This window comes from Salmo salar, chromosome ssa03, assembly GCF_905237065.1.
Source record: "Salmo salar chromosome ssa03, Ssal_v3.1, whole genome shotgun sequence".
Lineage (NCBI taxonomy): Eukaryota > Metazoa > Chordata > Actinopteri > Salmoniformes > Salmonidae > Salmo > Salmo salar.
Window position 1 is genome coordinate 38,316,666 of NC_059444.1, and position 13,417 is coordinate 38,330,082.

At 46.1% G+C, this 13,417-nt stretch overlaps 1 protein-coding gene across 1 annotated transcript in view; it reads left to right on the plus strand.

The window, feature by feature from the left end:
- The first annotated feature begins 325 nt into the window (after positions 1–325).
- LOC106600100 (dynein axonemal heavy chain 11-like) overlaps positions 326–13,417 on the plus strand; it is a 158,859-nt gene continuing 145,767 nt past the window's right edge. Inside the window, 17 exon segments of the mRNA XM_045716035.1 lie at positions 326–376; positions 2,224–2,394; positions 6,508–6,642; positions 7,679–7,822; positions 7,941–8,131; positions 8,224–8,419; positions 8,510–8,609; positions 8,704–8,915; positions 8,990–9,223; positions 9,336–9,512; positions 9,602–9,718; positions 10,064–10,201; positions 10,363–10,487; positions 10,651–10,846; positions 11,344–11,448; positions 11,598–11,789; positions 12,125–12,325. Coding sequence (XP_045571991.1) covers positions 326–376; positions 2,224–2,394; positions 6,508–6,642; positions 7,679–7,822; positions 7,941–8,131; positions 8,224–8,419; positions 8,510–8,609; positions 8,704–8,915; positions 8,990–9,223; positions 9,336–9,512; positions 9,602–9,718; positions 10,064–10,201; positions 10,363–10,487; positions 10,651–10,846; positions 11,344–11,448; positions 11,598–11,789; positions 12,125–12,325 — 2,685 coding nt within the window.

The following is a 13,417-nucleotide window of genomic DNA, read 5'->3' on the forward strand; positions in this document are numbered from 1 at the left end:
GAGAGATGACGTGGAAAACGGCCACTAGGGGCAACAGTGGGCGTTGTCACATTAGGTGGTTTGGGTTTTGCTAGGGCATTGTGAACGTAAGCATCTGCCCCTGATTCCAAAGGTTTGACGTTGAAATCCAGCAATAGAAAGTTATTTGTTTTAAGCCTATCCGAAACCTTATCCCTAACCTTAAAAATGCGGCGTTAACGCCTTAACCTTAAACACTTCAAAATGTGATGTTTGCAACTTCTACATTTTACATTTGAGAAACATGGGATGGGCACCTTATTCTGACGTGAAACTGTGAGAGCTAGTTGTCCTTAAGATAACGACGATGACGATGATGACCAAGAATGACTACGATGATCTTGATTTTAGGCGGCAGGTAGCCTAGCGGTTAGAGTGTTGTTGCTGGTTCGAATATCTGAGCCGACGAGGTAAAAAAATCAATCGATGTCCACTTGAGCAATGCGCTTAACACTAATTTGCTCCAGGGGTGCATAACTACTATGGCTGACCCTGTAAAACAACAGATTTCACTGCACCTGTCTGGTGTATGTGACAATAGAAACGTATTTTTTGATGAATCCCGAGGCACTTGTTGATTATGGGGCTAGCAGATCCTCTATTGACACCACTGGTGATAACTGTTGAGAGAAGCAAAATGTGAGAGAAAAACGTTGGTTAACGTTATTAATTATAGCCACAGCATATCTAGTCCTTCATTCCTATCCTCGTTTGTTTTCCTCTGCTCCCTCTCTCTCCCATCTCTCTGGACCCTGTCTCATCTGTATGCTGAGAGATAGCTAGCTATCTTTTTTCTCCCCCCTTTGCCGTCCTCCCTCTATCCCCCTCTCCAACTCCTCTCTCTCTCTTTCTCCTCTCTCTCTTTCTCTCTCTCTACAGTAGTCCCAGTGGAGACGCTGTGACATTGGGTGTGAGGTCAGAGGGATGGGCAGCAGTGGTCTGTCTCTCAGCACTGTGAAATGGCTTTAGCTACAGCATAGCTCAGGGGACAGAGACTGGCCTACAACGCAGGCAGACAGAGAGACGCAGAGAATTTAAATGTAACACACAAACATGTTTTTGGTTAGTATATTGAATATGATGATGTTGTCATTGGTCAAACACAGAGCAGAGAGAAAGGCACAGTTCTGATGTCATAAAAAGTATCAGTTAATACATGTTTTATTGATTTATAAAATATGGCCGCAAGTGTTTGTCCTTACCTGAACTTCTGTGAGTTGAGAGACTATAAACGGATCCAATAGAAGCTTGAACTATAAGGCCACATGTCCATTCAATGGTACACCCAATAAAAGTTGTCCTTAATCACAATTTCCCATTTTATCCAGAAATATATGGACATGAATCCTGATAAAACACTGTGTTTCTGTGGAGACCCAGAGGTTCAAAACATTGCATTGCTTTAGGACTAATGAGCTACATCTATCTATAATATATCAAATCAATTCTGACTCAAATGCCAATGATCAGTGATATCGTCATCATCCCCAGTCTTCCCATCTCATATGTCAACATTATATCTATGCATTACAGTTAGAGGCAATGTGTTTTTTTGTTTGTTAAAAGGTTAATCAGAATCGTGGTATTTTAAGTAACACAGTTATACATATGTCCAGTTTTTAGATGTTTTTACATAAATGCTGTATCATGTCTAATAGGATGTCATGGATCGGGTCACTTTGGATAAGAGCTGATGTCACTTCTACCAAAAGTTATCTCACACTGCCCTCAAGTGGTGAGAAAGTGGATCTGTTAGTTGGTGTCACTGTCAGGGCAAGGGCTCCCCTGAGGGCTCCTGTTTCACTTGGCTGTGTCAGGTGAGATATGACGCCTTATGTTGCTATGGTGTAAGATGATAGTCTCTCTAGGTGTGGTATAAACTTACCTCCTCACCTGTCCTCAGAGCTGGGATAGAGAGGCTTCCGATCGGCTGACTACCGCATTCATTAGATAGAGATATAGATATTCAGCGTTGTGCACGTCTATAGCAGCTTTTCCCAAACAGTGGAACTGGGTCCTGGCTGGAAGATTTGGTTTTGTTAACTTTAGCATTCAGCTTCAAGGTGAGTTGATGGTGACGCATGTTTTCTTCCCGTCAATGGGTTAGGTCCCACTCTATTTTCTCCATCCCTCTCTCCAGCGCCTGTCTCCCTCCATTTCCTTTACATACCCACTCTATCCTTCTCCCTCTATTCTCCATGTCAGAATGCAAACCTCAGCTCTTTCTCCTCTAAAACCAAATGTCCCTCGCTCCCTTCTTCCAGCGCCATGGCCGAGGGCGGCAGCAGCAGCACTAGTGGAGGGGTGCGTGTTCCCCAGGACACCAAGACAGGGGCTGCGTTGGCAGATGAGAGGGTGGACTTTCTCCGGGAGCAGGTAGGACTATCCCACTGGGCACACACTGGTTGAATCAACGTTGTTGCCACGTCATTTCAATTAAATTACTTAGGAGCAACGTGGAATCGACGTTGGATTGAATTGACTGGGATATTAGCATCACAAACACAAAAAACATTGACCTCTACATTCTCTTGTAACATTTATTCAACGATGTCTGTCAGGAAAAGGCATACGGGGATTATGTCGCGTTCAAAACCAACGGGAACTTGGAACTCGGATATCTCAGACATCCGACTTCAGTGCGTTCAAGACAGCTGGGAACTCAGAGAAAAAAAAACATTTTAAACGGTCATCCAACGCGTAAACTCTAGAATGTTCGTATGCATGGAAGAAGTGTGATTTATCAAACAGTCCTACAAAGTAAGAAAAAACAACTTTTCTTCGACTGAAATAGAGGTGGTGGTGTCAGAGGTTGAGTACAACCGAAAAGTTTGATTTGGCTCGCTCAGTTGTGGCTTGAGCAGAAGACAACAACAAAAACATCGCTCCAAAGAGAGGACCATTAGGACAATTCAAGTTGCTTTAGCAATGTCAAAATATACTTCAAATGTAAGTAGTCAACACTCACCAATAAGCCATCCATCCTCAACAGCTCCCTCCTGTAAGCGAAGGCCATCATTGCTGTTCTGCAGAAGGAACGAGTCGTGCGTTCAACCTGGCCACTTTACCACCACATTCAGCAGCGTCTTTTGCGCATCACATAATCTATTGCCTGCACATTAAGTGGGTTGAAGCATTTTATGTTCACATTGTTGAACTCGTTTTGGGATTGTGCTTTTATGGCCATGTGGGTGCTGTCTATTGCTCAGTTAGTTCAGGGAACCCACTGATAAAAAAAAACATAATTTCGATTTAAAGTTTTAATGTCATGTGCACAAGTAGGCTTACAGTGAAAAAAATGCCTTTTTTTTGCTAGCTCCAAACCCAACAATACAGTGATCAATATCAATGTAGCACAATAACTAACATAAGGTAGAACAAAAACACACAAGAAATAGAAGTAAGAAGAACACGAGAAAGTAAGAAGCTACTGTATATACACGGTCAGTTCCAATACCATATTTACAATGTGCAGGGACACTGGAGTGATAGAGGTAAATATGTATAGGGGTAAGGTGACTAGGCATCAGAATATACAGTTGAAGATGGAAGTTTACATACACCTTAGCCAAATACATTTCAAATCAGTTTTTCACAATTCCTGACATTTAATCCTTGTACAAATACCCTGTTTTAGGTCATTTAGGATCACCACTTTATTTTAAGAATGTGAAATGTCAGAATAATAGTAGAGAGAATGATTTTTCAGCTTTTATTTCTTTCATCACATTCTCAGTGGGTCAGAAGTTTACATGCACTCAATTAATATTTGGTAGCATTGCCTTTAAATTGTTTAACTTGGGTCAAACCTTTCGGGTAGCCTTCTACAAGCTTCCCACAATAAATTGGGTGAATTTTGGCCTATTCCTCCTGACAGAGCTGGTGTAACTGAGTCAGGTTTGTAGGCCTCCTTGCTCGCACACACCTTTCAGTTCTGCCCACAAATTTTCTATAGGATTGAGGTCAGGGCTTTGTGATGGCCATTCCAATACCTTGACTTTGTTGTCCTTGAGACATTTTGCCACAACTTTGGAGGTATGCTTGGGGTCATTGTCCGTTTGGAAGACCCATTTGCGACCAAGCTTTAACTTCCTGACTGATGTCTTGAGATGCTGCTTCAATATATCCACATAATTTTCCTTCCTCGTGATGCCATCTATTTTGTGAAGTGCACCAGTCCCTCCTGCAGCAAAGCACCCCAACAACATGATGTTTCCACCCCCATGCTTCACAGTTGGGATGGTGTTCTTCGGCTTGCAAGCCTCCCCCGTTTTCCTCCTAACATAACAATGGTCATTATGGCCAAACAGTTCTATTTTTGTTTCATCAGACCAGAGGAAATTTCTCCAAAAAGTACGATCTTTGTCCCCATGTGCAGTTGCAAACCGTTGTCTGGCTTTTTTATGCCGTTTTGGAGCAATGGCTTCTTCCTTGCTGAGCGGCCTTTCAGGTTATGTTGATATAGGACTCGTTTTACTGTGGATATAGATACTTTGTACCTGTTTCCTCCAGCATCTTCACAAGGTCCTTTGCTGTCACTCTGGGATTGATTTGCAATTTTCGCACCAAAGTACGTTCATCTCTAGGAGACAGAACGCGTCTCCTTCCTGAGCGGTAGGACAGCTGCGTGGTCCCATGGTGTTTATACTTGTTTGTACAGATGAACATGGTACCTTCAGGCATTTGGAAATTGCTCCCAAGGATGAACCAGACTTGTGGAAGTCTACAATTGTTTGCATGAGGTCTTGGCTGATTTCTTTTGATTTTCCAATGATGTCAAGCAAAGAGGCACTGAGTTTGAAGGTAGGCCTTGAAATACATCCACAGGTACACCTCCAATTGACTCAAATGATGTCAATTAGCCTATCAGAAGCTTCTAATGCCATTACATAATTTTCTGGAATTTTCCAAGCTGTTTAAAGGCACAGTCAATTTAGTATATGTAAACTTCTTACCCACTGGAATTGTGATACAGTGAATTATAAGTTAAATAATCTGTCTGTAAACAATTGTTGTAAAAATGACTTGTGTCATGCACAAAGTAGATGTCCTAACCGACTTGCCAAAACTATAGTTTGTTAACAAGAAATTTGTGGAGTGGTTGAATGACTCCAACCTAAGTGTATGTAAACTTCTGACTTCAACTGTATGATAAACAGAGTAGCAGCAGCGTAAAATTATGATTGTCTGTGTCTGTGCGTGTGCGTAGAGTCAGTATAGATGTGTGTGCATGTTATGTGTGTGTTGGAGTCCTGTGAGTGTGCATAGAGTGCAAAATAAAAATGAAATACAAGGGTCAACTCAGAAGTCAGTGTAGTCAGTCATATGACTTGGGGATAGATGCTGTTCAGGAGCCTGTTGGTGTCAGACTTGATGCACAGGTTCCGCTTGCCGTGCGGAAGCAGAGAGAGCAGTCTATGGCTTGGGTAACTGGAGTCTTTAACAATTTTACAGGCCTTCCGTTCACACCGCCTGATATAGAGGTCCTGGATGGCAGGGTGCTCGACCCCAGTGATGTACTGGGCTGTCCACACCACCCTCTGTAGCGCCATGTGATCGAGGGCGGTGCTGTTGCCATACCAAGCAGTGACGCAGCCAGTCAAGGTGCTCTCAATGGTGCAGCTGTCAGGTGTCAGTGTGCAGCGGTAGGACGGAGTCAGGCGCAGCACACAGAAATTAGTAAAATACGTACTTTACTCGAAAAGAAAGAACAATAATTTCCACGCAGGGAAAAACACACCAGCGCACAGAAGTCTAGAACACTAAACAAAGAACAAACACGCACAAAACCATGTGGGAACCAGAGGGTTAAATAGGGAATAAATTATAACGTGATGGGAACCAGGTGTGTACAATCAAGACAAAACAGATGGAAAAAGAAACGTAGATCGGTGGTAGCTAGAAAGCCGGTGACGTCGACCGCCGAACGTCGCCCGAACAAGGAGAGGCACCAACTTCGGCGGAAGTCGTGACAGCAGCTGTAGAACCTTTTGAGGATTTGAGGGCCTATGCCAAAACATTTCAAATTCCTAAGGGGAAGAGGCGCTGTCTCGCCTTCTTCATGACTGTGTAAGTGGCCCCCCGTGAACAGGCCTACCACAGTCGTGTCGTCAGCAAACTTGATGATGTTGTTGGAATCGTACTAGGCCACGCAGTCGTGGGTGAACAGGGAGTGAGGAGGGGACTAAGCACACACCCCTGTGGGTCTCCCGTGTTGAGGGTCAGCATGGCGGAGGTGATGTTAGGCTTTGTGGTTATTTGTGGAGATCTGTTTTTCAGACAGAAAAATGTTGCACGTCTCATTAGGCCTATAATTGCAGTAGACTTTAGGTCACTTCACTACAAACATGTACGATATTATTTCACAACATACAACAGCCCGAGCGGTGTCCTATGTAAGGCTAAAGCAGAGAGCAGATGCAAAGGTGATCAACAAATGACACATCTAATGCACCATGTTTCCAGGCGTTTTGCGTTCTCCGCGTAAAGACTGACAAGTGGAATCGTTTCATTGGGGCGGAGGAGAACCAGAGGATTCTACTGGATTTCCTGGACCATGTCTGGAGTGACCGACTACTGCTCTTCACTGGTCCTGGGGGAACCCTACACGCTGGAGACGCACAGGTGAGCGACACACACACACACACACACACACACACACACACACACACACACACACACACACACACACACACACACAGCTACACATTGTAATGCTGATATGTCAATGCTACCATACAGCCGTTACACCTTAGCTTGTGGAAAGCCCTTGCAGCCATTTTTCAACAAACCTTTTCTTGGCAATACATTGACATTTTAGTCATTAAGCAGATGCTCTTATCCAGAGCGACAATACTTTCTTCGTTCTTGATTCAGAAAAAACTTGCCTCTTATAAACTTCTGTGTCCAGTTACAGATGGAAGTAGAGAACATTCCGAAAAATATTCTATCCACTTTTTGATCGAGTAAGAAATCTCGCTTGCATGTGTGTAGATCTTTCATCTATTTCTGCATGTGTCCGCGACAGCGACTAGTTCCTGCAAAGATGTTGGGAAATGCAACATGTTGGCGAGGGAACTCCTCACTCGGTGGGAAAAGTGGATTTAATATCTTTCTGAATATGATCACATTTTTTGAGTACCTGCAACTAAACAGGTATATAAAAGACAAGTTTAGCTTATTTTAGGTTAAATATATTGAAAATTCATATCCCTTGGCAATTCCTACAGAAAACCCTTCTTAATGTTCTCTGAACTACAGTATTTGAGAATATTCCCAATGTCAAACCAGTGGAGAATGTTCCTAGAACATTACCAAAATGTCAATGGAATGTAACCATTTCAACTTTTAGAAGACATTCTGTTAAGGTAATGAAATACAAAAACAATAAGGTTCTTTTTTTTGCCAAGATCCTTAAATATGCTCAGAATGTTCCAAAGCCAAGCAACTATCCTGCACCATTCCCTGAAAGTTGTGGGAAGGTTGTATGCAAAATAACCATAGAATAACCACGCTGTCACCAAGCTAAAAAAACAACAACAAATGGTTCTCAGAACGTTGTGTCGTAGCTGGGAAGAACCTTGTTGAAATACGGTTTGACTTATTTCTAGTGCTTTCAATACAAATAGAAAGCATTTCCAATATGTTTACATCTTTAAAGACGTCAGCCCCCTGGAAGACCAAGCTGATGTGTGTGCTGAAGAAGGGCGTCCTGAGGATCACCATGCAGGACTTCAGGACTCAGCTGTGGCTGGGGGAGGTCTCCGGACACCCCATGGAGCACATGCCTCTCCTCATCTCTGAGGTGAGTAAAAGAGGAGAGGTGTGTTTTGTGTTTGTTTGGGGAGGGAGAGGGTATGTGTGGACGTGGAAGTGCTGACATGCGTCCTTTATATCGAACTCTGAATTACCATGAGGGTTAGGTTCTGGTGTCAGTGTTATCTAACTCTCTGAACCACGGCGGTTGGCCTCGGGTGGTGTCTGAGGACATACACAGACAGCTGGAGCAGTTGAGGAGCAAAGTGGTCACTCTGAGAGGCAGGGCAGAGGGACGCACCCTGCTGCCCCTACCACTGTGTGTGGAGAGAGCTCAGCCACAGGACATGCTGCTCAGGTCAGTTGTGTGTGGGAATGTGGGGTGGAGCTGTGTTTGCGTGTGTGTTCATGCATGTGTGCGTGTGTGACTTCTCTCTCTCTACCCCCTAGCTCTAATGGCTGGCCGATAGACCGGGCTCTGCTGTACTCCATAGAGACCCTGGTAATCCAGTGGTCCGGTCAGATCTGGACCGTCCTGAAGAGGGATTCCAGCATGGTGCTGCAGCAGGGGGACCACCCGGGCCCCAGCGCGGAGCTCCACTTCTGGGCCTGTCAGAGAGGCAACCTGCTAGGCGTCCATTCACAGGTAGGCTGGAGTAGAGTCAGGTCAGTGTGTATGCTTGTGTTTGCTCAGAGTAAATTTTTTCTTCTTCTTCTACGTTCCGTGTTCTCTCAGATCATGAACCCTAAGGTGGAACAGATCATGGAGATTCTGAGGAGGATCAAGAGCAGTTACTACGCCTCCTTCCGCGACATCTGCCTCAAAGTCAACCAGGGTAGTGCGAGAGGCCTTGTTCCCATCACAAACACGATCCTTTACGTATCTCTTTTCCCTTAATCATCACCGACCCCAATGTTTCTCTCCCACAGCGGTTTTAGAGGCTGAGGATATAGACCTGTACCTGAGACCCCTGAGGAGACTGATCAGTTGTTTTGAGGAGGGGAGTTTCAACAAGCTAGAGATGCTGTTACCTCCTCTCTTCCACACTCTGTGTCTCATCTGGAGCCGCTCCCAATACTACTGCCGCCCTCCACGCATGGTGCTCCTACTGCAGGAGTTCTGCAATTTACTCATCGAGAAGGTGGGTGCGTGGTGCCGGCGCGCGCGCACGATCTGTGTGCGTTGCGTATAACGCCGCTCTGTTTGTGTCTCCAGGCGTTTGCCTATCTGATCCCAGAGGAGCTGTTTAAGATGGAACTGGAAGAAGGAGTGGAGAGGGTTCAGATGACCATCGGTGTTCTGCGGAGCTTCAAGCGCCTATTCCACACACACCGCCAGCGCATCCCTCAGTACTACCGCAGCGGGGAGACTGTCAAACAATGGGACTTCCCTTCCACTCTGGTCTTCCACAGGGCTGACCAAGTACTGGACAGGCTGCTCATGATCGAGGTGTGTGTCTGGCACGGGTTTGCGTGTGTCTCCGGTCACAGGTAGTGTACTATATAGTGATCTATCCACCCGTCCATCTATTACTCCATGCTTTAACGCATCTGTCTATCAGGAGCTGTTTGCGTCTGCGCTGGATTTCCTGAAGCTGGAGAAGGTTGAGCTGGGAGGGTCGAGGGGGAAGATCCTCAGTGAGATGGTGTTCAGCATGAACGAGGAGTTCCACGACGGCTGGAGAACTCTGAGGGAGAGCAAATACGACCCGCTGGACTACACTAAAGAGGTGAAGCTCGTGACACCTCTGTTCAACGTTTACAAAGGCTTTATTTTAACCATTATCAAACGGCCACTAACATGATGTTTGTTTGCTGGTGTGTTAAGGACTTCCTAGTGGACTACAGGCGTTTCATGGAGCAGAACAGAGACTTTGACCAGAGGCTGGGGACCGTTCTCAACCTGGCCTTCCAACACTCTAAAGGCCTGGAGTCTGCCTTCAAGGTGAGTCACACCTGAGAAGAACCATACCCTCTGACCTTTACACCTAACCATAGCCCCGAATCTTTGTCCTAACCATAGCCTTGACCCTTTCCCCTAACCATAGCCCTGACCCTTTCCCCTAAACATAGCCCCCCTGACCTTAACCATAGCCATGACTCTTTCCCCTAAACATAGCCCTCACCCTTTACCCTAACCATAGCCCTGACCCTTTACCCTAACCATAGCCCTGACCCTTTACCCAAAACATAGCCCCCCCCCCGACCCTAACCCTGACTCAGCGCTTTCTGTTTGCTTGTGTGATTGTAAGGCCATAATTTTCTACTCTGTGTGCCTATGCTCCTCCAGCTCCTCCAGATCTTTGGCACCCTCTTAGAGAGACCCAGGATCAACCAGCTGTTCTCCCCAAACTACAGCACCCTGCTGGGCATGTTCAACACTGAGATAGACCACTGCCAGCTCATACTGGACCAGCAGAGAGAGCGGGTGAGAGACCAGGGAGGGAGGGAGAGTGGTGGAGAGAGGGAGGGAGGGGGAGAGGAGAGAGGGAGGGAGGGAGAGAATGAGAGGAGAGAGAGGGAGTGAGAGGTTTTGAGAGTTTGCCGGTCTCTTCAGTCACACAGAGGTTTATTGTGGTTGTGTTCCAGTTGCGGTCGGGCTGTGTGGTCCTGAGTAAGAACATGCCACCAGTCGCTGGCAACCTGAAGTGGTCGCAGGAGCTACGAGACCGCATCCTGATTAACCGCAGCAACCTCAACCATCTCATACGCATGTAGGTCTGGTCTACACACACACACACACACACACACACACACACACACACACACACACACACACACACACACACACACACACACACACACACACACACACACACACACACACACACTCGTTCTCTCTCTCATCCCGCCTCCCCCTCTCTCTTTGTGTCCCAGGCCACTGGGTTCTGCAGAGGCAGAGCAGGTTCTCCAGAAGTGTGAGAGGGTTCTAGAGGTTCTAGACCAGCACGATGAGGAGCTGTTCTCCGTGTGGACGGAGGGGTTGGAGGAACTGTGTAACACACACCTCCAAGAACCACTACTCACCCTGGATCAAGAGACAGGACTGTTCCAGGTCAACTTCAGCCCTGCAGTAAGGTTCCCTAAACCCCTGACCCCTGACCCTAACTCCCAACCATGAACCCTAATTGTAACCTCTAGCTGTAAACCTCTATCCCTTGATCACTAACCTCCATCTATAATCATAACCCTAACCTTAACCACAACTTCTAAACTCCCTAGCCCAAGTACTACTGCTGCCAGAGTAATGCTCTAGTCCAGGGGTAGGTAACCATAGGCAACCGTAGGCCACCAATGTTCGGGGGGCCGGAACATTAATTATAATAAATTGTACACCGCAAATTGACCATGACTAAGCCTAAATAATTTCATACCTTGAATTACATTGAGACACGATCACGTCTCTTTTTTGCATTTGTTGGAATACTTGGGAACAGATTTCCTAAATTAAACACATTTTTAGCCGAATTCCTGTTGATTTTACAGTCTGTTTCGACCATTTTTATTTTTATATAAAAATCACATTTGCTGACCCTTGCTCCAGTCAGTACCTGACTCCTTCTCTTCTAGCTGACCTCAGTGCTGAGGGAGGTGAAGTATCTGAGCATGTTGAAGAACCACAGCATCCCTAAAGCTGCTCTACACCTCTACTCCAAACGAGAGACACTCTATATGGTGGGTCTGTCTCCTAAACACACACACACACACACACACACACACACACACACACACACACACACACACACACACACACACACACACACACACACTGTGTTGTATTGTGTTAGTGTATTGTGATGTTGTACTGTATGTGTTTATTGCAGTACACCCAGACCTTGGCCCTGATAACCCAGTGGTACAATCGGCTGCACAGCACCATCCTGGCTGTGGAGCTGGGATTGGTTAAGGAGGAGATGGGCGGGACCAGACGGCAGCTAAAGCCCGCTCTCCAAGAACTGACCTGGAGTAGGGATGACCTGTGGGACTACGTCCAGACCACACGAGACCTGGTGCAGGTAACACACACACACACTCCTTCTCTCTATTCATACCTCCCTCTCTCATTTCACACCCCCATCTCTCTATCCCTCCTCCCTCTCTCCTCTCCTCACTATCCAGGACGTGTCCAGCAGGGTCCAGTCTAGTAAGGATAACGTTGAGGCCTTCCAATCTCTATTTCTCCTCTTCATCCATCTGTCACTCCTCTCTTCATCCATTTATCCCTCTCATCTTCATCCCTCTCTCCTCCCTTCATCCATCTATCCCTCCCCTCTTCATCCATCTCTCCCACTCCTCCCTTCGTCCATCTCTCCTCCCTTCATCCCTCTCTCCTCTCCTCCCTTCCATATAGGACGTGTCCAGTAGGGTCCAGTCCAGTAAGGCTAATGTTGAGGCCATTCAGGCTCTGATGGGGAAGTTCAGTCACCAGGCCTTCATCACCAGGAAGACCAGGGGTTCTACCCTCCTCATCCTCACTGACATGGAGGAGAGCATCAGCAAACAGTACACACTCATCACCAACACAGGGGAGCAGATACACACACTGCTAAAGGTATACACACGCCAAAGATACAGTCGTGGCCAAAAGTTTTGAGAATGACACAAATATTAATTTCCACAAAGTTTGCTACTTCAGTGTCTTTAGATATTTTTGCCAGATGTTACTATGGAATACTGAAGTATAATTGCAAGCATTTCATAAGTGTCAAAGGCTTTTATTGACAATTACATGAAGTTGATGTAAAGAGTCAATATTTGCAGTGTTGACCCTTCTTTTTCAAGACCTCTGCAATCCGCCCTGGCATGATGTCAATTAACTTCTGGGCGACATCCTGACTGATGGCAGCCCATTCTTGCATAATCAATGCTTGGAATTTGTCAGAATTTGTGGGTTTTTGTTTGTCCACCCGCCTCTTGAGGATTGACCACAAGTTCTCAATGGGATTAAGGTCTGGGGAGTTTCCTGGCCATGGACCCAAAATATTGATGTTTTGTTCCCCGAGCCACTTAGTTATGTCACGATTCCCACCGACAGTGGTACCCCCTCCTGCTCGGGTGGCGCTCGGCGGCCGTCGTCACCGGCCTATTAGCTGCCACCGATTCCCTTTGCTTTTCCCTTTTTTTTATTTTAGACACCTGTGGTCAATTAGCCATTAGAGGGGCTATTTAGGTTAGCTGGCCTGCTACTTTTCGTGCGGGAATAATTGTTGTTTCCGACTGTCTTGTTCATGTTCGGCTTGGCATTGTCACACCTTATTTATTCCCCTGTGTTTGGGAACTTTGGTTTTGTTTCTCAAAGTGTTATTAAAAAACAACACTCCCTGTGCTCGTTGCTTCCTGCGCCTCATTCCTAAACCATGACTACCAACGCCGTTACAAGTTATCACTTTTGCCTTATGGCAAGGTGCTCCATCATGCTGGAAAAGGCATTGTTCGTCACCAAACTGTTCCTGGATGGTTAGGAGAAGTTGCTCTCGGAGGATGTGTTGGTACCATTCTTTATTCATGGCTGTGCTCTTTGGCAAAATTGTGAGTGAGCCCACTCCCTTGGCTAAGAAGCAACCCCACACATGAATGGTCTCAGGATGCTTTACTGTTGGCATGACACAGGACTGATGGTAGCGCTCACCTTGTCTTCTCCGGA